At 37.4% G+C, this 24922-nt stretch overlaps 1 protein-coding gene and 1 long non-coding RNA gene across 2 annotated transcripts; both read left to right on the top strand.

Annotated features, from left to right (window-relative positions):
- Positions 1-2210: 2210 nt before the first annotated feature.
- Positions 2211-3323, top strand: LOC110881948. Its single transcript, XR_002559949.1, has 2 exons — positions 2211-2284; positions 2948-3323. It is a non-coding gene; the product is annotated as an uncharacterized LOC110881948 (long non-coding RNA).
- Positions 3324-22231: 18908 nt separating this feature from the next.
- Positions 22232-22969, top strand: LOC110881844 (agamous-like MADS-box protein AGL80). The gene has a single exon (XM_022129991.1). It carries the CDS (start codon positions 22232-22234, stop codon positions 22967-22969), a length of 738 nt encoding a protein of 245 aa, XP_021985683.1.
- The last annotated feature ends 1953 nt before the right edge of the window (positions 22970-24922 follow it).

Raw genomic sequence — 24922 nt, forward strand, 5'->3', positions numbered from 1 at the left:
TTTTCTTGTTTACCATGCACTCTTTCACCACTCATGTTATATTGGTAGCTTCATACACACACACATACACCTCATGTTCTATTTTTTTCTTTCTTTCCTGGGTGTTTTGGAGCCGAGGGTCTCACTGGAAGCAGCCTCTCTATCCCTAGGGATAGGGGTAAGGTGTGCCTACATCCCACCCTCCCCAGACCCTACCAATAGCTCTGCTATTTGTGGGATTTTACTGGGTATGATTGATTGATTGATATATTATATACTTTATTTGGGATTCAAATAATAATCTAATGAACCAGCTATATATAAGGTTTTTCTTCGATGGACTTATCCTACCAAAGTAACTCGGTGAAGGTAGTATATGTAGGTGTCAGTGATATTTTGTCTAGAATTATGGTGTGAGCAAAGAAATTGCTGATGAGTTATCCGACCATGAGAGATTATTGAGAGATTTTTTCTTTTATTAGTTTTTAATTTGTTGGATCAATTGATCTGTTGGAAATTACAAGCGGACATTCGGACATTCGTTGATATTGTATCAGTGATACTCAATTTTTCTAGTAGTTTATTTGCCATGGCACCAAAACATGTTTCTTTTAAAAACATCATTTATTGTAACAAACTTTTCCGCCATACACTAATTTTAGATCTTATCACTTGAGGGAATGCGAGAAAGGTGAGAGATCAGTGGAGTTTGAGGGATACTCACCGGAGCTGCAAGGATGGTCAAGGATGGGATTGAGGGGAGACGTTGTTGCAAGAGCAACTAGTGGGGTTTCAATTTTTTTTCCTTTTTTTTTTTTTTTTGTTCTATTTTTTAAAAAGAAACTCATGTGACTTCAATTTAACAAATTGTCTGCATATTAAAAATTGTGTCAATAAATAAGCATACAATTTATCTTTCTTATTAAATAACCTACCATTTTTTTTTGGAAATCTTCCAATAGACGTTATAGAATAGAAAGTTGAAACCACGTGAAGAAAACTTTGTGCCTATATTTAGCAATAACTAAATCATAACGTGTCAAAGTAGGTATCTGGAATAATTGATGGGGGCAAGAGTAACGTTGTAGAAGTATTGTATTCCGAGGAAACTATGCAGAGGAGACACTTTTAAGGACAACATTTTCCTAGAAGAAACTGGGTAGGCTGCCTAATTGCCACCTTGCTTTATTTTTTTTTAATGTGGGATGATTCACACTTCTGGATTTTGTTGGACGAATTGGTGTAAATTCTTGTTGATGTAGTTGTATGTCCTTAGTGTTTGTATTTACTGCCCCTGTTACAAGAGTAACTCAACCGTTTTGGGTTCTAACGCAAACTTAAAACTATTGGGGTTTTCACAATTCTCATTGTATAGTTATTGAAGCTAACAGACATTACAAATATGAAGATTTTCAAGTAGCTGATCTAGTAGATGTCTGAAATCGACTTTTGCTTCACTCTGGTTCTCGCTCAACCGTTTTGAGTTCTAACGCAAACTTAAAATTATTGGGGTTTTCACAATTCTCATTGTATAGTTATAGAGGCTAACAGACATTACAAATATGAAGATTTTCAAGTAGCTGATCTAGTAGATGTCTGAAATCGACTTTTGCTTCACTCTGGTTCGTTCAAATCAGTTGGAAACTGAATAATAATGCCAAAACGTGAATTTGGCTAACATAAGCAAATCCCAATTCAGCTCTCCTCGTGCGTCGCGGGGGAGTCCTCTCCTTCCATCGCCTGGAGCGGCGGCACGCAAAACCTGGGCACACAATTCAGAAACCCCGCGTGCGCGGGGAGACACTTTCTAGAATTTTGATTTTGGCAACTTGCTTGACCCGTGCAACCCCATTTCTTGCGTTTATGCTCCGTTTTCATCATTTAGCACCCATTAAACCTATGAAACCTGATGCCCAATAAGTACAACATAACGGTACAAAACGACTTGTTAAAACAAGGATAACGTAAACAAAACTCACACAAATACAATTTGCTTTTAGAAACACATCAATGAACTATTATAAAAGGTAAATGAAAACCAAAAAAGTTGTGTAATTTCATCATTCAAGATATTTGAGAATTGGATAATAACAAAAGATTCAAGATGATGCATCCTCATGCATAGTAAATGTTGCATAGTTAGTTAGTGTTGACAATGTCATGAACAAGGAAAATACGCGATTAGTTAATGAGCTACCTAAAATGTTGGTTTTCCATCTTTAAATGTCACTATTGGTAATACTACTTACATAAGATCCGACCACGTTGAAAGATTATGTATTGTTGAATCCCATGCTCCATGAAGGTAATAAAATAATTCCTCAATAGCAATGAGTAATATAAATTTTTCTATTTATTATGTTTGTATATAAGAGCATGCAATAATGAGATATGTTACAGTAACAAGTACTAAGAGGTATGCTTAACAAGATGTTCAAGTTTACTTGGTTTGTTAGGAGAAATCAAAGTGAGATGTCCTATATTTTTTTAAAACTCACAAAATACAATGTCAACTAAAGCGAAAATAAAGTTTAATGAAGTTATGGCTTATAGTACAGCTAAATTGAAATATATGTAGCATTAAACGTGAATACATCACCAACCTAGTGCCCCATTTTAGTGTCCTTCAAATTCGAGATTATCAATCAAATTAAATGGCAAAAAACAAATATAAATTAAACTCAAATTCTTGTTAAATGGAATCACTGTTGGATTAATCTTATCACATTATATCTTAAAGTTTGGATTAATCTTATACAATATATTTTATAGTTAGGGTAAGTATCGAGTTTATTTAAGTTGATGTTTGAGTCTAAATATGTTAGGGTGGTTTTATATAAATAGGGTTTGATGTAATGGTATATTGTAAGCTTATTTCCATGTTTCATTATTAAATAAAAAAGCCTATCTAAATTTTGATCACAACCTACGTTTTTTTCCTTCTCTTTATTTGTTCATTTTCATGCAGTTGTGCTAAATTAGTATGATCCAAGTCGTGCATCAATCATGACTAAAGCATCGTCGAAGACCTCGTGTGCCTCCTTGATGCGCTAGGGATAGATCAGGTGTTCCTTGTAGTGCAGGATTGGGGAGCGAGTATCGCTTGGAACAGGTGTTTGTTGCGGACTGATCAGATTAAGGCGTTGGTGAATATGAGTGTTGTGTTTACCCCTATGAATCCGGTTCGGAAGCCGATTGATTCGATGCGAAAGATGTTTTGGGATGATTATTATATATGCAGGTTTCAGGTTATTTGCTCCTGTTCTATACTTGATTTGATGTTCTGAATCCACTTGTGAAAATTGTTCAGATTTGTTTATGATTTCGATTCATGATTGTTTGAATTTATGTTTTGCATTTGTTGTGTATGGTTATGGAAGGGTGCAAACTGAGCATGTAAATTTTTGAGCAATCGAGGCGGTGATGGTTGGGTGTTGGTGGTGGTGGGAGATGGGATGTGGCTGCTGAAGGTTGGTTGTGGAAAGTTATGGCAGCGGCGGCTGAAGTGTAGTGGTGGGAGGTGGAGGTGGTGGTGGAAGGTGGTGGTAATGGGTGAAGAGAGAGAGAGAGTGTGGAGGGAGAGGAGAATGTGTGATAGAGAGAGAGAAGAGAGAGGGGGAGAGAGTTTATTTTTTTTCTTACACAATTATTCCCTTGAATATCAAGTTATTTACTCAACAATCCATAGGGAGGTAAAATGACAAGAATACCCTCATGTGCAAGGCATATGACCATATTTAACTAAAAAATCTAAATGGGTTTGGCGTAAAGGTTAAAATGTGCAAGATTTTGAAACATAAAGCACAAAATTTGCAAATTTTTGCGCAAAAGGACACTGCCTACAAAGTGATGTAAACATAAAGGACGAAACTTGTAATTTACTGGTTTCAAAAGAGTATAACATTATAAAACGATTATATTGCCAAAATCGTCCCTAAGATTTAGGACTGTTTGCCAGTTTCATCCAAAATATTTTTTTTTGTACCAAACAGCCCTTCACCTTTGGCATTTTTTGTCATTTTCATCTAAAACACCAACTTAGTTTACTTTTTATGTTAAATTGAAGGATATTTGGATAAAACTGGCAAATGTAAAACCTCAGGGATGATTTTGGCAATTTATTCAAAACTCTTTTTAATTTCTTTTATTTAATTAATTTTGTCACATATATATTAAGCAGAATATACATGCATTTTTTATTAAAAAAAACTAGTTTTGTCACATAATTTTTATAAATTTTCATCCAACCAAAAGTCTGTTTACTCAAACAAATCGATTAATTTATAAAAATTATGCGACAAACAATTAATTTTTTTTAATAGAAAAAATAACTGAGTTAGTAGTTGGATGAAAATTTATAAAAATTATGTGATAAACGATTAATTTTTTTTATAAAAACTGCATGTATATTCTAATTTATATATATGTGACAAAATTAATTAAATAAAACAAATTAAAAAGAATTTTAGTAAATTGCCAAAATTGTCCCTCAGGTTTTATATTTGACAATTTCATCCAAATATCGTTCAACTTAATAGAAAAAGTCAACTAAGTTAGTGATTTGAATAAAAGTGGCAAAAAAAATGACTAAGGTGAAGGGCTATTTGGCATAGAAAAGTTATTTTAAATAAAACTGACAAACTGACCTAAACCTCAGGTGGTATGATTGTGGCAATCTACTCCTTATAAAACTAACTAGTAATGTATAATTCCTTCAAATTGTTGTTTGGAATTCACATGGAGGATAAAATAATATCGTGTTTTTGATGTATGCATTTTTATGCTTTAAATTATATTGTGATTTTGAGATAAGTATACATGTAGCTAGTAAAAAGATATTTTTATACTTGAGACATGTATTTATATCTTCCTTTATAATTTCGTTATTTCTTCATCTATTTATTTGTATAGAAAGTGTTTGTTTTCTATGCTCAATTCAATGGCTAGATACGAACAGACAAGTATTGTGGATTTTACCAAAAGAATTGGTATTGTGGATTTGCGTTTGATGGCACAAAATGAAAATATCAACTAAGAAATATGTGAAATAATATAGAGCGAATATTACATAAAAACACTAGTTATGTATACTAAATATTTTTTAATGCACCGCATTAATTTAAGTATATAAGTTTTAATATTAAGGTAAGCTATAACAAAACATGACAATATATATGTAGGTCCGTTTTCGGAGGATCGATCACGAAACCAAATCACTTGTTTATAACAAACACGGTCACGAGTGCGGAATCCCCGTGACGATGCCAAACCAAACACAGAAATATAACAGGAACACAAAGTAACCAACGATTCACAGTCTATTGATTAAAACGGATGAGAACAATCATCAAACACATACACACAATGTTTGACAGTAAACTTCACAGTAGGGTATGCTATCATAGTTTCACACTGAAAGCAAATGGTGTTTATATAGGCAGCCCAGCCCAGTGTTGACGAAACACAAAGTGGGCCTGACGAAATACCAAGGTCGACGAAAGACAAGGTCTTTCGTCACCAATCACGACGAAACATAGAGTTGTGACCATAAAGGTTTTTCGTCATACAAGAGTTCGACGAAAGATAGTCTTTCGTCGAAGGCTGCACAAACTGATATGCTGCAAACTGTTAGACAGTTAGCAGTAGGCATGTATAAACACACACAAACATAATCTACTTAACATATGCAACATGCATCAGTCTTTAAACATTACAAAACAACAAGACAATCTGTCGGACCTAAGTAGAATAGGAGGATATCCAACTTGGTCGACTGACGGACATTACAGACTCGATAATTAAAAGACCGTAAAATTATGACGCTTAATAAAGAACAAGTTACAGACACAAAACGATGCACCAACAAACTCCCCCTTGTCTGTTACTTGATCTTCGGTCTTCAATCTTCAGTGCTTCAATGACCAGGTGCTTCCGGCGTGTATCCCACGATAGAAACAGAAACAAGCGACGCGTTGAAATTTTAGTGCTTGATGTGCGTCCTTGTCTTCATAGGAGATATCATGTCGGAATAGCTTGCTGATGTCGGCCGCGAACATGTTCACAATCCACATCGGATCTAGCATCCGGAAGTTCTCTCGATCGCCCTTGAACACAATAACCGCTTCTTGAGTATTCGAATCATAACACCACAATGCCATATCGTCAAGAAAGTTCTGTTCCATCGGCATCAACGGAATCTTGTCCATGACCTTCGCCGGCTGATATATGAGCTTGTATCGAGCCGTGTTGGTCGATGAATCCAACGTGAACTTGATTTGTTGATACACTGGAAACTGTGGTTTATACGATTCATCCTTCCACCCTTTCTTCCGTTCGAACTTAATTTCCCTTGCAAATAATGTTGCGCCAAAATAATTTGAACGATTAATGATTTCCAATTTCGATAAGGCGGCAACACAATGAATTTCCTTCACGAACATCTAGCTCAGAATCTTCCCATGAGGCTTAACTTTCTCAAACTTCAGAAAATCAACTTGTGTTTCAGGAGGCATGGGCTTTTCAACCTTTGACAAGAACCTTTTTCTCCATTCTTGGAACGAATCCGTCGGATTATCTGAAGACGTACGATTCTTTAACTGCTCGTCAATATCTTCCTGATTTTCTTTCACCCATTCTTCATCAAATGGATCAAACTCCATTCTATCGGCCCGTACATAAGTTGATTTGCTTATTTCACCTTCAAACACTATCTCGTCAATGTTTTCTGTATCATTATTCTCTGGCTCAATCGACATTTGATCAATCACTGAATCTTCAATTGTTTTCATTTCATTCAAGGCAAGCAGCGGTTCATGTGAGAGATCCGCAACAAACTCTCCTTCTTCTAGAACTTCTCCAGTAATAGGATGCACAGCCTGCAAAGCAAGATCAGCAGTGCTAGGAACAGAAGATGTACCAGGCATAGAGCTTTCAATGTAAGAACTGCCTTCAAGCTGTTGTTTCTCTTCTACGGCTCCACTAGAGGTTCCTTGTGCCGATTCAAGCTATGAAGGCTGAAAGACAACAATTTCAGTAGAGGCAGTGGCTGGCGGTTGCTCTGATGTGCCAGAAGGGTCAGGGTTCCCCGGATCCTCAGAATCATGATCCCTTTTCTTTAGGACTTCCTGTTGTTTACACCGATCACCCCACAAGATGTTAACACGCTTTCTTACAGCCTCGAAACCATCATTGATTCTTTTAACCCCATCCGTTATCGTGGTATTGCGAGAATTGTACCACTCTCTCATATCGTCATGCTTTGCTTTGAGAGCTTCGACCAACCTTTGAACAGTCGTGCTTCTTTCTTTCAAACGATTCATCTCAATACCACGAGTATTATCTGAGCTCGCATTTGTTGCAACTGACGTTCTCTTTCTGCATCAGCATTCTTCAAGCGTTCATTCTCTACTTTCAGTTGCTCAATCTCTGCTTGTTGGCACGTGATCTCTGCTTGTTGATGGCCAACAGTGGAAATCAATGTGTTCATCTCCAACTGTTGCTTGATCATGTCACTTCTTGTGATGTTGATCACGGCCGATTGCCTATCGATTTGACCTGCAACAGCTTGCAATTGAGAAAATAGAAAGTATATTTTTTTCATCTTGCGGCATCTGAGAATCTGCTTTGTCTGCGCTCTGAGGTCGGCTGAGAAGTCGTTGCTCGAATAGTCGATGCAATTGAGGGAGCCGGTTCTTGAGGTGTCACGGTAGGGGTTTCAGGAGCTGAAGTGACCACAGAAGTTGGTTCGGATGACCTTGGAGGAGAAGACATAAAAGTATTAGCTTCATCGGCCGTGAATCCAAGTTTGGATTCATTTCTGCTTCTTGAGTAGGTTCTTGTTGTGGAACGGATTGCTGCACAGACGAAGAACCAATGTTCTTCCTTGCTTTCTTCTTTCAACGGGCAGCCGTTTGCTTTTTCTTCAAACGTTCAGCTTCGGTATCCGAAGGAACGTATTCATCATCATCATCCTCCCATCTAATCTTCCTGACCTGCCTTACACCACGTTCATCAACATAGAACTCATACCCAGGCTCAGGTTGATTATCATCCGATTCTGTATCCTCTTCATCATCACCAGCTGAACTAGCACCGACTGTACCAGCAGCAGATGCACCAGCAGTAGATGCACCAACGGCACCAGCATCTCCACTATCACCACCTTTATCATCACCATCATCATCACTGTCTGAAGAATCCGAATCCTTTCGTCCAAACTTTTCTTCCATCTTTTTCTTTAACTCCAGCTCCTCATCGTCAGATTGGCTGTCATTGTGACGCCATTTATCGTCTCCTGGAGCGATGTAGTCTGTCTTTCAAAGAGCACAAATCAATCTTCTTGGCGGATCGCTTTCTTTGTATCTTTTCGTTGCAAGGCCCTTGAAGATCTTCGGTGAATGCTCTATCATCGTATCTATCTTCAAGATGTCATCATCGGCTTTTGGAAGATCGGGATGTTGGACATTCATGATCATTTGCAGAAAACGAGGATACATCCAGAACTTATTCCCAGTTGTTTGACCACTGGTTCTTGTCATATTCTCCTTCATGTTGGCAAAGATGTACTTCGAGATGCTAAACGGTTTGTCTAACACTAATGCCACCATGAGTCCCACGAGATCATTGCCTGCCATGTCATAGCCTGCTCGTCTGTTGCTAAGACATTGAATAAGTACGTGTAGTAAAAACTTGTACCGCATTGGCAGATCTCCCTTGTTGATTTGACTGCTGAAGATATCACCGGTACACTTCATCCTTAGTAAACAACCGCGTGTACACATTATTGGAATAGAGTACGGTGCATTAGGATCATCTTGCAGTTCTAGAACGGTGTTCAAGATATCAAGTGAGACATTCACATTCACTTCATTCACTTGCCCTTGTATAAATTCAGTTCCATCAACTACAACAACGCTCGCTGAATTCCAAAATGCTTTGATGAGCGACTTGTAAACCGGTGTTGAGAAAGTGACAGCTTTGTTTATCCGCGACTCCCTTATCCATTGCATGATCTCCTTCAGTTCAGTAAACTTCCCTTCAGGATCAAGATATGCAATCATGTTGTGACGCTTTTCTGACATAACTTGTTCTTCCGGTTTGTCGGTTTTCTTGGTCGCGGCCCTGCGCTTCTTTTCTTTTGGGGCCACCCGTATTTGAAAACATCCACAATAAGTCACAAAGTCATAATATGTGCATTAGACATATGTCTATACAAGTTAAAGTATGAAGTGGACAGTTCACATGTAAATACACATCTTCTGTGAAAGGGCACCCAAACTGATCAAACTGAAAATTTTCTAAGTATGTGACGACGAAACATCATCACTGCGACGAAAAACATGTTATCATGGCAAAACACCCTTGGTCAAACAAAGTCAACATTGACCTTTAACCACTGGTTTTTCGTCGACAGGCTCTCGACGAAAAATGCTCCATGGTTAAGAGGTATTTCGTCGCAGGTGTTTCGTCACAGGCAGTTCAAAGAAAGTCATGTTTCGTCGCCATAGGGGTTTCGAAATAGGTTAGGGTTTTTCGATGAACAACAGTGATTTGGGGGTTTTCAAAAACAAAAGGTTTTTCGTCGATTAAAGGTAAATCGATGATTGATTCCAAAAATCAAACACACAGAACACTTTGTAAAGCACAAACAAACTCAGAAGTATAACCGACACTCGTTTGATCGGAAAAGACCCAAACCGGCTTAAACATTCATCAAAAACCCATCCCCTATTTTAGCACCCAAAACCGAAAACCCAAACAATGTATAAATCATCATACAAATCCTAGTTCTATCAGTTTTGATCAAGCATAAAAACAATAAAAACAATGAACAAAGATTCATATACAGAAATCGCACAAGAAGAGTCTCCGAGGGTTTGTAAGCTAGTTTCGAGCAAAAACACAGGGTTCCTAAAGGTTCGGATCATTTAAACAAACAGTTGTATACCTTGATTTGATGAAAATGATATAGGACAAATAAGGGTTTTGGAGTCGGTGAAAGGTATGGGGGATAGAGTGTTGGAGAAGATGAACAGATCAGTTGGTTTGAAAAAGATGACATCTCTGAACACTAGGTCCCCTTATATACCCACTCCCTCGACGAAACTCCATCCTTGACGAAACACGTATTAGGCTCGACGAAACACGCTGTTGGGCTAGCACAGTAAGCCCATGACGAAAATTAATAAGGCCCAGGTGTTTTTCGTCGTGACCTCGACGAAAAACATGTATTTCGTCGCGAACAAATTCAATTTTGACCAAGTTTGAAAACAGTTGACCTGTCCATGGTTTTTCGTTGACTTTTAGGTCTTTCATCGACCTTGAGGTTTTTCGTGAAACCTTTGTACCCAAAATTACTAAGTCTTGAAATTTAGCACACTTGAACAGATTTTACTGATTTTATCAAATTTTCCATTTTGATTAAGTTTACCAAATGCAAAGGACATTTTATGAAGTTGGGTTCAGGCTTTCGGCAGAAAACTCCAACTTTCAAACTTCGGCTAATCAAAAACGAACTTTACAAACTACACTAGAACATAATTTAAAGTACGGTAAACTAATGAAAAACTATAAAAAGCAGTAAGCAACTGTGCAAAGTCAAACTTTTTGCGAGTTTCAAGGAAAAGGAATCATACCAGCTTACGGTCTATGTCAACATGATTTTTGTTTCGGTTTAAAGCTTTGGATAATACTACCACAATTATCGATATTGTTGTCCACATAAGCTCAAATTGATCAGATGTAATCATAATTAGGAGATACGATTTACGGTAAGGGTTATACTTACAAGTCGATGTTCATACACTCACGACACATTCCCGTATCAAGGTATGCATGAGAGTTCATCTTACCGGTGAGTATACCATTTATCATCTGTTTGACCGTATAAAAAGATGTGAGATACTCACTTATTTTTTATTGAAAACAAGCCCTATGTGATAGAATCACTTATTGATGAGGAACTTGATTTTCATATGCATGAGGGCACAGGAGCAAGTCCGTGAACAGGTCAGTACTAACGTACAACAAAGAGATGAACTTGACTCCCAGATAAATGTGATATTTTATCACTTATTTTGTTTGGACATGTGATATTTTATCACTTATTTTGTGTGGACATGTGATTGTTGATCACTTATTGAGGTCGAATGCAGTATGTACACGTATGTATGGTATCATGGAAGGTCTAGACTTCGTCTCCGTTATATTTCGGTAAAAGATACAACCACGATACCCAGATGATAAGACAGCATAAAGACCGTGTATCTCAGAACCTCGGCAATCAATCAAACGAAATTTCGGTACCAAGACCATATACCAATGAATGGTTCCCACCTGACTTGAAGTCTATTAAGTTTGTATCATCCTACACATTTTAGTTTGATTGTGAGCCTACCGATACATCGTTAGTAGAGATACTTATCATTTCTTAATTTTTTTGTTTTACATTTTTGAACATGTTGACCGACCACACCAGTGAATATCATCATTTTCCTTTATTAAAGAAACTCAATTTTTTGATTTTCTATTTTTTTTTTTTTTGAATTTTTTGAATTTTCAAATTTTTTTGAATTTTTCAAACGTAAGGACAGAAAGTAAAGACATATTTTTGGATTTTTAACTTTTTCAAATGTTTTTGTATTTTCTTGAAATTTCTCCCCCTAAAATGCGAAAATGTTACGAAATTGAAAATATTTTTGTATTTTTTTAGAGTTTTTAAAGAAAATATTTACAAAAATGATTAGCCAAAGAAGTTTTACTCGGGTATCACCTTAATGCCATTGACCAAAAGAAGATAATCAAAACGTGATTTATCAAAAGCTTTGGTGAACAGGTCGGCACCTTGGTGATCGGTGTGGACTTTAACAACATCAATGAGTCTTTTGTGAAAACAATCACGTATGAAGTGATATTGAATTTCGATGTGTTTGGTCTTGGAATGTTGCACATGATTTCTAGTGATCTGTAAGGCAGCATTGTTATAAACAAAAATAGGAGTAGATAGGAATTCAAAACTGTAGTCGCGCATTTGTTGTTGGATCCACAAAACTTGGGAGCAACAACTGGAGGCAGCAATGTATTCAGCTTCACAAGTTGATGTAGCAACACAGGTTTGCTTCTTGCACTGCCATGTAACCAGGCGATTTCCTAAGAACTGACATCCAGTTGTTGTTGATTTGCCGTCGATCTTGCAGCCACCAAAATCAGAATCACTGAATGCGATCAAGTCGAAGCTATCATCCCTAGGGTACCAGAGACCGGTGTCCGGGCAACCCTTCAAATAGCGGAAAATCCTTTTAACAGCTGACAGATGTGAGGCCTTCGGGTTGGCTTGATATCTTGTGAGCAGGCACGTCGGATACATGATGCCGGGCCTCGAGGCTGTGAAATACATTAGAGATCCGATCATAGTGCGATAATATGAAGAGTTAATGCTTTCACCCTTCAGATCAGGAGTAATCCCGTGATTCTGCGGAAGTGGGGTACCAATGGGCGTTGCATCGGACATCTGGAACCGGCTCAAGATGTCACCAACATATTTAGTCTGATGAATGAATATCCCAAACTCGGTTTGTTGAACTTGTAGGCCCAAGAAGAAATTCATTTCCCCCATTGCGCTCATCTCGAATTTTTCTTGCATAACACGCTCGAATTGCCTGCACAAAGAATCATTAGTTGAACCAAATATTATATCATCAACGTATACCTGTGCCAACAGAAGATCTCCATCTTGTTCTTTGATGAAGAGAGTGCAATCAATAAGACCTCAGCAAAAACCATTCTCCAATAGATTGTTAGATAAGGTTGCATACCAAGCTCATGGTGCCTTATGTAAACCATAAAGAGCTTTGTTGAGCAACCAAACCCGATCTGGATGAATAGGATCTTCAAAACCCGGAGGTTGTTCGACGTACACCTCTTCTTCAACCACACCAAGAAAGCACTTTTGACGTCCGTCTGATAGACCTTGAATCCTTTAAATGAAGCATAAGCTAGAAAGATCCGAATAGCCTCCAGACGTGCAACCGGTGCATAAACTTCATTGTAGTCAATGCCTTCAATCTGACGAAATCCTTGAACAACCAATCTCGCCTTGTTTCGAATGCCTACTCCACGATCGTCCTTTTTGCATTTGAAAACCCAACGTGTGCCAATTTTCTTGTAATTTTCAGGCCTTTCAACAAGCTTCCATACACCTAGCTTTTGAAACTGTTGCAGTTCATCCTGCATGGCTTCCACCCAAGAATTATCCTTTAAAGCTTCTTTCCAAGACTTTGGTTCTTCTTGTGAAACACAACATGCGAAGGACCAATCAATTTGAAGACCAGATTCTCTGATAGCTGAACACAAACCTGCATTCTGGTTGTTTCTCAGCTGATTACGCGTCTGCACACCACTATGGACATCTCCAATAATATTCTGCCGCGGATGAGTATCATGAATTCTTGAATCAGGAACATCAGGGACACAAGTATTGATACCCAAATTGTTAAGACTAAGATCAACAACCAAATCCACACCGGGCATAGGCGTAGAGGTGGATGCCTTTCATTCAGCAGTGTCTACATTCTGCTCATGAGGAGTTGCTTCAGAAGCACCTTGGACAGGAGCAACCGGGGCTGAAGTGCCTTCATTTGCATCATGGTATTCATCATCTTCCGATAACTCATTGTAATCAGCAGCAGCATCTTCAAATACCTTATTTTGGACCATGTTGTTAACCGAATTAGAAGCTTGGGAGTTAACAATAATTGGTCTCCCCGATGGTGAATCAACCGCGTTGTCACTTTCAAGTAACATTTGAGTAGCAGCAGATGCTTCGTCAAAGGTTGGCAGATTAAAGTAGTCGAATAGCCCATCATAATCAAACATCCAAGGATCACTAGGAGCTCTAACAGAATTAGTATACCTTTGAACCTTTACTTCATTCCATAACTCAATCTTTTTGGACGCCAAATTCCATACACGAAAATTCGGAGTAGCATATCCAAGGAAGAATCCCTCGATAGCTTTGGGACCAAACTTTCCGTGCGGCTCAATCGGTGCATGGAGCGCCAAAAGGTTCTAGGTGAGAAATATATGGTTTCCTTTTGTGTAGGAGTTCGAAACAAGTTTTGGCATGCCTTTTAACTGTGAGAACTCTGTTTAGCGTGTAGCAAGCAGTAGAGACAGCCTCCCCCCAGAACTGAACAGGAAGCTCCGACTCTACTAACATCGTTCTTGCAGTCTCTATTATCGTCCGATTCTTCCTCTCAGCGACACCGTTTTGTTGTGGAGTGTAGCAAGAACTGTACTCATGAAGAATGCCCTTTGAAGTACAGAACCCATCCATTATACGGTTTTTGAACTCAGTGCCATTGTCGCTTCGGATCCTCTTCACTTTCAACGAGTATAAATTTTCTAGCAAAGTAAGAAGATTCTTGAGGATTTCAGGAGTTTCACTCTTGTGCGCCATAAAAGATACCCAAGAAAATCTAGAGTAGTCATCAGTAACCACCAAATAATAAGCATCCCCAAAGGTTGTCTTGTGTTTCAAAGGTCCAAAGAGGTCCATATGAAGACGTTCGAGAGGCATGCTAATAGTGTTGACCTTCTTAATCGGGTGAGATTTCTTCGTTTGCTTTCCTTTCTGGCATGACACACAGACATCTTGCAGATGAAAACTTCTCACAGGTACACCATTCACAAGATTGTTTTTCACCAAATGGTTCATTTTTCTCAAGTGATTGTGCCCCATCCGTATGTGCCAAGATATAGACTCCTTATCTGTGGCTTTCGAGACAAAACATGTGACTTGTGCAGATGTCGTAATCGCTTGGCTCATATCAAGAATATAAAGATCATTAACCCTTGGAGCCGAAGAGAATCCATTCTTTTGGAATTTTGAAACCAGGCTTCAGCACATAGCAACCGACATCATCAAAATGCACGGTGAATTTCTTATCGCAAATCTGCGAAACACTCAGAAGATTGTGATCAATTTGACGAACATAATTGATCTTATCGAAACACACAACACCATTGGAGATCATTCCTTCTCTAGTGATATATCCGCCTTTGTCTCCAGCAAATGCGACATAACCTCCTCTAATGTTTTTCACATCATAAAGAAGCCGTAAGTCGCCTGTCATGTGCCTAGATGCTCCACTGTCAACAATCCAATGACTATTAACAGTTCCTCCTGGAACATCCTGCACATTTCATTCAACGATTAGTTGAGGTTGGGGACCCAAGCCTTTGTGGTCTTGGGTCATCCCTGAGCATCACGAAATGTGATCTCTATTTCTTGATGATTCTGAAAAATAGCACCTCCCCCTGAACTTTCACCCCTTTTAGGTTTCCAAGTTTGATTTTGTATACCAGACTGAGTCTTATGAAAAGATTTTGAAATTTCTGGTTTTAACGGTTGTGATGAACTTGGTTCCTTTTTAACAGATTTGACTTCAGATTTTAAAGCCTTTTCTATTGTCTTGACGTTTTGACGTCGTTGTTTTGTTTCTTGTTCTTTAACAATTTGTTTATCATGTTTTGGTGAAACAGAACGACGTTGTTGGTGACCTTTTTCAGGAGGGGCTCTCTCAATAAATTTTTCTTTGGGAGTATTTGTACAGTTTTTAATGATATGTCCAAACTCCCCACATTTAAAACAAGTTCTCATTTCAACAAACTTAGGAGATTCCGATTGACGAACAGATGTCGAACCTGTAGAACCAGAGGTACTTGTTCCTTCATCACACCCATTTGCGTGTTGGGTGTAGTTGTTTTGACTGTTACGTTTTAAAATTTTGACTTGTTGGACAAAATCGGTATTTGATTTATTTTTAAAAGTCTCAATTTTATCAGTACCCTTTGATGCTACAAATTTGACATCACCGCTTTTCTTCTTGTAATGAGCTCCTTTTGTTTAAAACTTTGATTGAGAAACTTTAGGCTTTTGAGCTCGCTTTTCTTGTTGTTTACCCTTAGAAGCAATAGGTTGTTGCTTTGCCGGTAATCTTTGATTTCCAAATTATTTTCTAATTTCAGATTTTGGAATAGGATCACATTGAGTTACAACAACTCCCGGAATTTTCTTTCCCAAAAACATACTAGTATTATCTTCAAAAACTTTATCAATCAAAGATGGATTGACGTTTTTAATCGGAAAATCATTTTCTGAATAAATTTTAGCATCACTGACCAAAGTATACAACATATTATTACTCTTAACGCCAGACACAGATTCCTTGACATCCTTGACAGGATCTATCACTTGCTTGGCAACAGGTTGCACAGCAGGAGTAGGAGGATCACAAAGAATATGATTCTCAATTGGAATTTCTACTCCTTTCATCTTATCAAGTGATTCATCCTGTTCACTCACATCTGATTCATCATCAGACGAATCATAGTCCTCAATAATTGGAGCACTTTGATTCGTAGACTTTGAAGTTTCTGTTTCTTCAGATGAGGTACTCGGGGAACTGTCTGATTTGAACCCTAATCCTGTAGTAACTTCCTGATAATCGAGAGGCACACTTGGTTCAAAAAGAGGCATTTCCTCTTCATCGGGAATTTTATTATAGTTATGTCTCAAAGGAGGCGGACACGACTTATACCTAACGCCTTTCTTGTTCCCTTTCAGCTGTTGAGCGTCTATGATGTGATCCAGCACATATCGGGAGTTAGAATAACTATCCAATTTGAGCTTGATTGCATCATGCTCGCATTTTGCCACGGCTAGCTCTTTCTTTGTTTCCTCAATGACGTTAATGTAGTTATTAATACCAATTTTTTTTGTTAAAAACAATTTTTGTCAATTCGGAAACACTTTTCTTTAGAGTTTCGATTACTTCTTTGAAATCCTTTTCATTTTGAGCTAAAGCCATGTTTGCCTCTTTGCATTTAGACAGCTCAATAACCAAACTTTGAATATGACTATGAACCTTTTTGGATTCCACTTTCAAATCTGCACACATATTACATACACTAGGAGTAGGAGTGTCGGAATTTACCTGACTCGTCGAGGCTGAGACATTTGCCATAAAGGCAGTCTGATAAGAAAAAGATCCATCTTCAGAGAAGAATTTCTCCATTTCCTTTGATGCGACAGCCGCCTTCTTGATTAGAATAGATTTCTGACACTTTAACTCCTCAGCTTCCTTTAATAAATCATCAAGATCAGAATTCACCTCTTCCTTCACATCAGATTCAGAATTATAACCTCCCGCATTCGAGCTCTCTTCATCCGAACTACCGCTATAACCCGAGCTATCATCACTTTTAGAGAACTCTTCTTTGTGAACATGCTTGATGTGATTGATGATCTTTGCATAACATGTGGTTCCTCCTCCTTCTTGATCACCATCTCCAAACTGTACTGACTAGTTACATCCTTAATCAGCTTGAACTACTAATGCTCGGTTGGTGTTTGAAGGTCCAGCCTGGGTTTGGTTGGTCGTGTTGTTCACAGCTACTATCCTTCTTTCATGGTTTTCTTGATTTGTGTTGGAAGTACTCGTCTGATTTCAGAAGGGATTTTCATTGCCTTGTTTGCTCGGTCGAGTGCACTCACGTTTGAAGTAACCCTTTTCACCGCGGTTGAAACACGTAACCGCATCCTTATCAAAACCGTACTTCGTATCCTTTTTGCCTTCCAAGGTAGTTCTTCCAGTTCGCTCATGAAATCCTTGGCCCTTCTAATAGCACTTGCAAACGCCCACTTGATGTCCATTAATTCCATTTCATCATAGTCTATCTGTTGATAATCTTCATTGGTCATATTGATGTTTCCAGTTTGACCTGCGACCAATCCACAATAGGCACTAACCATTGTATTGATAAGTTCCATATGTTCCTTTGCCACTTCTATGCTCACTTTTGAAAGGTTTGAAGTATCAACTCTGACTGTGTTGGGGTTTTGGGGTGGAGGGTTGTTACTGTAACATGCTTGCTGTTGTTGTGGTTGGGCTTGTGGTGGGGGCGGAATATAAGCACTTGGATCAAATTGAGGTTGAGTAGTGGAAACTTGAGGTGGAGGTTGGGGTTTAGGTAGCCAGGCACTCGCATCGAATTGAGGTTTTGAAAAAGCGTGAGCTTGAGCAATAACATGCGCTGGCGGAAGATAGGCACTTGGATCGAAAACCGGAGGAGGAGCTGACTGGGGAAAGGGAAACGAGCTTGTATTGGACACAAACGCCCTTTGTAGTTTTGGTTGCTGAACGGAACTGGAACGGGCTGCAGGATTAAAACCTCCGAGGTACATTTCAGTATTTTGAGGAACTGGAATCCGTTTAGCTTTCCGGATTTCTTCATCATTCTTGTGCTCCAATTTCTGAATGAATTCATAGATACTGACAGTATCTAAAGTACCTGTATGCTTTAACAATTCAATGAATGAACTCCACTTTAGGGGTAGACCATCAGCAAACCTTGCAACCATTTCCTGTTGTGTTGCAGTAACACCATAAGAATACATTTCACTAATAAATGATAAAAATGAGTTGTCATATCATTTAGTGTTTTGTTATCCATGAATTGAAATGCTTCAAATTCCTTCTTCAACAAATCATGGCGTGTTTTTCTTGTAGTCGTATTCCTTTCTCCTCTTGCTACCAAGGCATCCCATAAGGCATTTGTGCTAGTACAATAACCGAATTGATGATAAATGTCTTTGTGGAGTGCTTGTGTGAGAATAGAAAACGCCTTCTTCTCCAGATCATATGCCTTTTTGTCGGCTTCTTGCATATTTGCAAAGGTTGTCGCATTTGATCTTGCTTCTTCAAGAGCTGTGTTATATGGCAATATGAAGCACGTCCATAACTCGGTGTTTTGCCCTAGAACATAAGTGTGGAAATGACCTTTCCAAGTCGGATAGTCATTCATATGATTAAGCTTTGGCGGGCGATTATTGCTACCCGTTTCACTCCCACTTAACAACAGTTCTGAATGCTTTGATTCTGGTTCGTCACCAATGCCCATTGACTTGCACTAATAGATTGTTGTGGCATAACATTCCTTAACCAAACGGTTGCGGAGGTCTGATCTTCACCTGGTCTTGGGTCCGTGCTCCAATCCCATGGACTAGTACTACTCATGCTTGATGTATGAAAGAGAATACCTAGTCACACACTTGAAATGAAACAGTTAAACTACTTTTGCAAACCTTCTGTGAAAAATATTGACAAGTGTCTCGACGAAACACTAGGTATTTGGCGAAAAACCAAGTTTGATGAAAAATGGTTTTTCGTCAAAAACTCTTGCCACGAAAAAACAAGTTTTTCGTCAACAGCCCTTTGACGAAACACAAGGTAATTCGTCGAAGTTACCTTTGACGAAACACTAGGTCTTTCGTCATAGTTACCTTTGACGAAATACAGGATGATTCGTCGCTTGGTTTTTTTCATCAAGATATGGTCACAGAGACACAGACAGAGAGTTGGTGAGATTTTGTAAATCTTATCTTTTTAGTCAAAACACCCACGTTCACCTAACAACACACCTTGCTGTACCAACCCAGCATGGTGTCCAATTCTTTAATCACTTTATCAATTTTTTTTTAATTTTAAAATTCAAGAACACTATGAAGGTTTGAAGAACACTTGAAGAACACTGATGAAGATTTGAACTTTCCGGCCAAGTTTTTTTCACTGGAGAAATTTTCCGAATCACAAATTTGCTTAAACTTTCAAAGAAAACCCGGTTTTATCACATGAACAAGTAATATAACAAAGGTTTTTTATAAAACTTTAGCAAATATCAAGATCTAAATAGATTTTAAGAGTCCTTTTTTCCAGAAAATTATGAGGTTTTTCAAGAACACAAGTTTTCAGAAAATCACAAACAAACACTTTAAACACTTGATAAAATCACAACTATGTTTGGTTTTAAACAAAGATAAGAGCCAATGCTCTCTGATACCACTTGTAAGTCCGTTTTCGGAGGATCGATCACGAAACCAAATCACTTGTTTATAACAAACACGATCACGAGTGCGGAATCCCCGTGACGATGCCAAACCAAACACAGAAATATAACAGGAACACGAAGTAACCAACGATTCACAATCTATTGATTAAAAGGATGAGAACAATCATCAAACACATACACACAATGTTTGACAGTAAACTTCACAGTAGGGTATGCTCTCATAGTTTCACACTGAAACCAAATGGTGTTTATATTGGCAGCCCAGCCCAGCCCAGTGTTGACGAAACACAAAGTGGGCCTGACGAAATACCAAGGTCGACGAAGCAATCACGACGAAACATAGAGTTGTGACCATAAAGGTTTTTCGTCATACAAGAGTTCAACGAAAGATAGTCTTTCGTCGAAGGCTGCACAAACTGATGACATGTATAAACACACACAAACATAATCTACTTAACATATGCAACATGCATCAGTCTTTAAACATTACAAAACAACGAGACAAATTGTCGGACCTAAGTAGAATAGGAGGATATCCAACTTGGTCGACTGACCGACATTACAGACTCGATAATTAAAAGACCTAAAATTACGACGCTTAATAAAGAACAAGTTACAGACACAAAACGATGCACCAACAATATATGCGCACAATATGGAGCGAATATTATGTAAAATCACTAGTTAAACACTAGTTATGTCTGCTAAATAATTTTTTAAACGCATCGCATTTATTTATTTATATAAGTTTTAATATTAAAGTAAGTTATAAGAAAACATGACAATATATACAGCGTGAAATTAAGATGGATTACGTTAAAACTTTGATCTACATAATTTTTGAAAGGCGGTTCATGATTTACAGAGTAAACCAAACCCCTAAGGAGTTAAAACTTTTAATTTAAAAGTGTATCTAAGAATGATTCAATCTATTTATCAGTTGAAAGAAATAGTGTATAGTCTAGGTTGATTACCAAAAATTATAGATTCCCCTTGTGCATGATGTTAAGGTCTTACCTAACCTAGCCTATTAGGGCATACCCAGGACCACATTGATCTATGTATGCATGTCATTAGTAAGATGAGGGAGGGAGGATAGATGAAGGACGTAAAAAATTATTTAATATTGTACAGTTAGTTTTGATTTAAATTTTAACAAAAAAATGCATAATCGTCCATAACAGTTAATTCGTAGTATACGTGATTATGTATTAAACAATCTTTCTATATATGGGTTTGTATTTAGTATCAATGGGTATAAAATAAACAAATACATCGAATATGAAATACTTAACATCACATAAGATATATACAAATTAAATGTGCCAATATATGTACAAAAGAGAAAAATCAACATTAATTTTGTCTTGACAAATGAAGATCCGTTTTTAATGTAAATGGACATGACATTATGTTCAATGAACAATGAACAAATCGAGCAAGTTTGCCTAGCTTGTAACAAACCAGGTCTATTGCATTTAAGTTATTTGTGACGCTAATAGAACCGTTCTTTTCTCTTTTCTAGTAAAAGTGGTTACATTACAGTGTTAACATCACTATTATTTGTAGTAAAGCAGGGATATGATATTTTGAACCCACATGGCATGTAAAAGACATCAATTAAACCATATTTTAATATTCTAGTCATCGAGCAACACCTCTAAAGAGTTCATAATATATAATATATTATTAATACTAAAAAAAGTTCATATGAATAGTAAGGTTTAACGTTATGAAGCATGTGAATGGGTATGCAACTACTTACTCTTTTTATTTTGTTTAATTATAACATAGGTCGTATTTAAGTATCTTGGACGTAAACTTTACTCATTAATGCAAGAAAGTATATCCATTCCATTAACATTGCAAAATAAAAGGTTGATCGCTAGTTCGATCCTTGAACTGAGCGGGTTTTACCTCACCGCATTGTCGTGCCTTCGGGCGAGTGTTCACGGGCTTCGGCCCTAGGTGGGGGTTTTCCCCGGTTCGGAAGGCGAGTGTATCCCGATGTGGTGAATTTCGCCAGTAGCCCATTTGGAGGATTCGTTGGCCGTTCAAAAAAAAAAGGTTGAAATTTTGTTCAACTTTATTCTTTTCCATCAAAAGGCGTTTAAATGCTTGTTTTTTCCTTTTCTGATATAATCTTAAAATTAATTTTAGTCAATCATCTACTTTTGATTATATCTTTAAATTTAATTTCTATCATACAAGGTCATTAAAAGCAAAAGATATTATATTAATGATTTAACGAACTTGTTTCCTATAAGAATCAACATAAGAACCAACTGAAAGCCACTCACAAGCTGCTACAATTACATTTTGGCATAATCCATTAGTCCTTACCATGCCTAGGAGCAAAGTGAAGCTTGCTTTCATAGAAAACCAGAAGGCAAGGAAAAGCTCCTACATGAAAAGAAAGGAATGCCTGAAGAACAAGCTGAAGGAGCTGTCCACCCTATGCGGCATAGAGGCATGCGCCGTCATTTATAGCTCATACGAACCTGGACTCGAGGTGTGGCCCGAAGACAACACTGCTTTCCAAAATGTGTTGAACTCGTTCCTTACGAAGTTACCCATGGAGAGGAACAAGTTTATGTCCAACCAGGAGAGCTACATTAAAGAAAGGATGAGCAAGGTCGACGGTCAGATCAAGAAGCAGATCGTGACGACCCAGGATTTTGTGAAGGCTAACTTGATGTCAGAATGCTTGAGTGGTAAAGTCTCACTTGCTGGCTTGAACTCAAAAGATTTGAATAATCTTGGGTCATTCGCTGGTCATAAACTCCCAGAAATTGAGGAGAGGATAAAGGTTCTCAAAAGTGATGCCCTTGCATCACAGTTGCAACTACCAGAACCGAAGGAAGTTATGGGTTGTAGCAACACTGCTAGCCTTATGGCGGCTGCAGGAACAAATGTGGATTGCCATGTACCAGTGATGGAAAACACTGGTTGGTACCCGCCTGACTGGACTAGTGATCATGTGGAGCATGGTTTGGATCCAGTTCCAGGGGTCAACATGATGAACCCATTTCCTGATGACCCCACTTTTTCGTGGTCTGATGCATACGTTCCGAAGAAATAGGTTAACATCTCTTCTTGTCTGAGGGTTCGAATGATAGAAACTGGTTTGCTTGGAATTGTTATTGCTTATTTGTTTTCTTTTTTCTTTCTTGACATTGGTTTTGTTGGAATTTTAATTTTTGTTTGTCATTCTGCTTATTAGATCTCTTGGGAAATTTAATGTTGTTGCAATTTGATATTTCTGTATGTTTTATTATTTATTATTTTGATATTCAAATAAAGTATTTTCAATTCGGAACTTTTAGTTTAAGATACTAGAAACTATTCAATGAATCCAAATATCATTATATCAATATATATTTTTTGTTCATAGGAAATAAAAAGTATATTTATTTGTTCCTGTAAAACTCAAAGAACTGGACTTAGATTCATTATATAAATAAACAACCAGAAATTTAGAATTCCAGCTCTAAACAAAACATATGGGTAGCATGACAAGTTAAAGCATAGAGAGATCACAATAAATCAAGTATTAGTTTGTACTTCAATAAAAAGTAAATATTAAATATGGGAGTAAATGAAGGTTTATATCAATATCAATTTAAACTATTTATAGTGTACAAAATATATAATCGGATTAGACATAAAGTTTTGCAAAGAACATGTATTTTATATTGTTACAAACATATCAAAGATTTCCATTGAAACATTGCAGCTCATAATAAATAGTATAATAGTTGACGGTTATAATTGTTTGACAATTAACAATTGTAATAAGGAAAAACCTCTTTAGAAACTTCATTAGTTGTAAAAAAAGTGTCACACTAGTTTTACTGCTTAATAGTAACTTACCCGTTGATCATTCGATCAATTTGCCACTAATCACTAGTAATGTACTATTGTTTTCACGTTCTATTGATTATCCAGATTGCGACTGATCTCAGTATTTGAAGATCATTTTCATGCTACTTTTTACCAGTCATACTAATCTGAGCCATCATACTTTAGATACCGAAATTTCAAATGTCAGCCTTTATAAAAACCATGTGCCAATTATAGCTTGGTTATAAAAATATTCACACATAATAAAAGATCAAGTAAAAATCATTCCGTGTCAAAAAAAATATAGTTGGAGTCAAATTCTTGTTGCAAAGCATGATCAAGTAGAGCCTCGGATTCCATATATCATCAACTCCGGACTGGACTTAATCTGAACATCAACACACAAAACTCCATTGGCTTGAAGGCGCCATCACCATCATAATCCCCTTCTTTTAACATGCTCACTAATTCATCGTCTCGTAAAATCTTGCAACCTAAGCAATGACTAGTTACACTTCAAGCTTTCAAAAGTAATCACACCTTTGTCTTAATTCATCAACAAGTTAAAGCCATTGCATGACTCTTTTATTAGAACTTCACCTAGCAACTTTTCTGTCATTTTTGGCAGCATATCTTCAAACTCTTCTCCACAAACTTTCCATGGTTTCTGATCCCATCTCTTTGGTATTTTTCCTGGGAAAAAGTGGGATGGGGACAGGGCGTAGGAAGGGTTGTATTGGTTTTGTAGGTCTTGTGGATTAAGTGTGGGTTATATATTTAGAAAGTTTCAATATATACCAAATTCTTTCATATTACATATTATGGTCCATAAAAAATGAATAATGACAGTTAGAACCCTCAAGTTCGAGAATACGTGTCTAGGGTTTGACGCTTAAATAGTGTTTTTAGAGTTGATGTATTATATACTTTATTTGGTATTCTAAAATCATCCAACATAGTAAATACATTTTTAGGAAAGTCAAATAATAATCTAATGAACCAGCTATATATAACGTTTTTCTTCCATTGACTTATCCTACCAAAGTAACTCGGTGAAGGTAGTTTATGTAGGTGTCACTGATATTTTGTCTAGAATTATGGTGTGAGCAAAGAAATTGCTGACGAGTTATCCGACCATGAGAGATTATTGAGAGATTTTTTCTTTTATTAGTTTTTAATTTGTTGGATCAAT

Source organism: Helianthus annuus, chromosome 15, assembly GCF_002127325.2.
Source record: "Helianthus annuus cultivar XRQ/B chromosome 15, HanXRQr2.0-SUNRISE, whole genome shotgun sequence".
Classification (NCBI taxonomy): domain Eukaryota; kingdom Viridiplantae; phylum Streptophyta; class Magnoliopsida; order Asterales; family Asteraceae; genus Helianthus; species Helianthus annuus.

Excerpts from the sequence above, each read along its gene's own strand:
- LOC110881844 (XM_022129991.1), top strand. The coding sequence starts at position 22,232 with ATGCCTAGGAGCAAAGTGAAGCTTGCTTTCATAGAAAACCAGAAGGCA.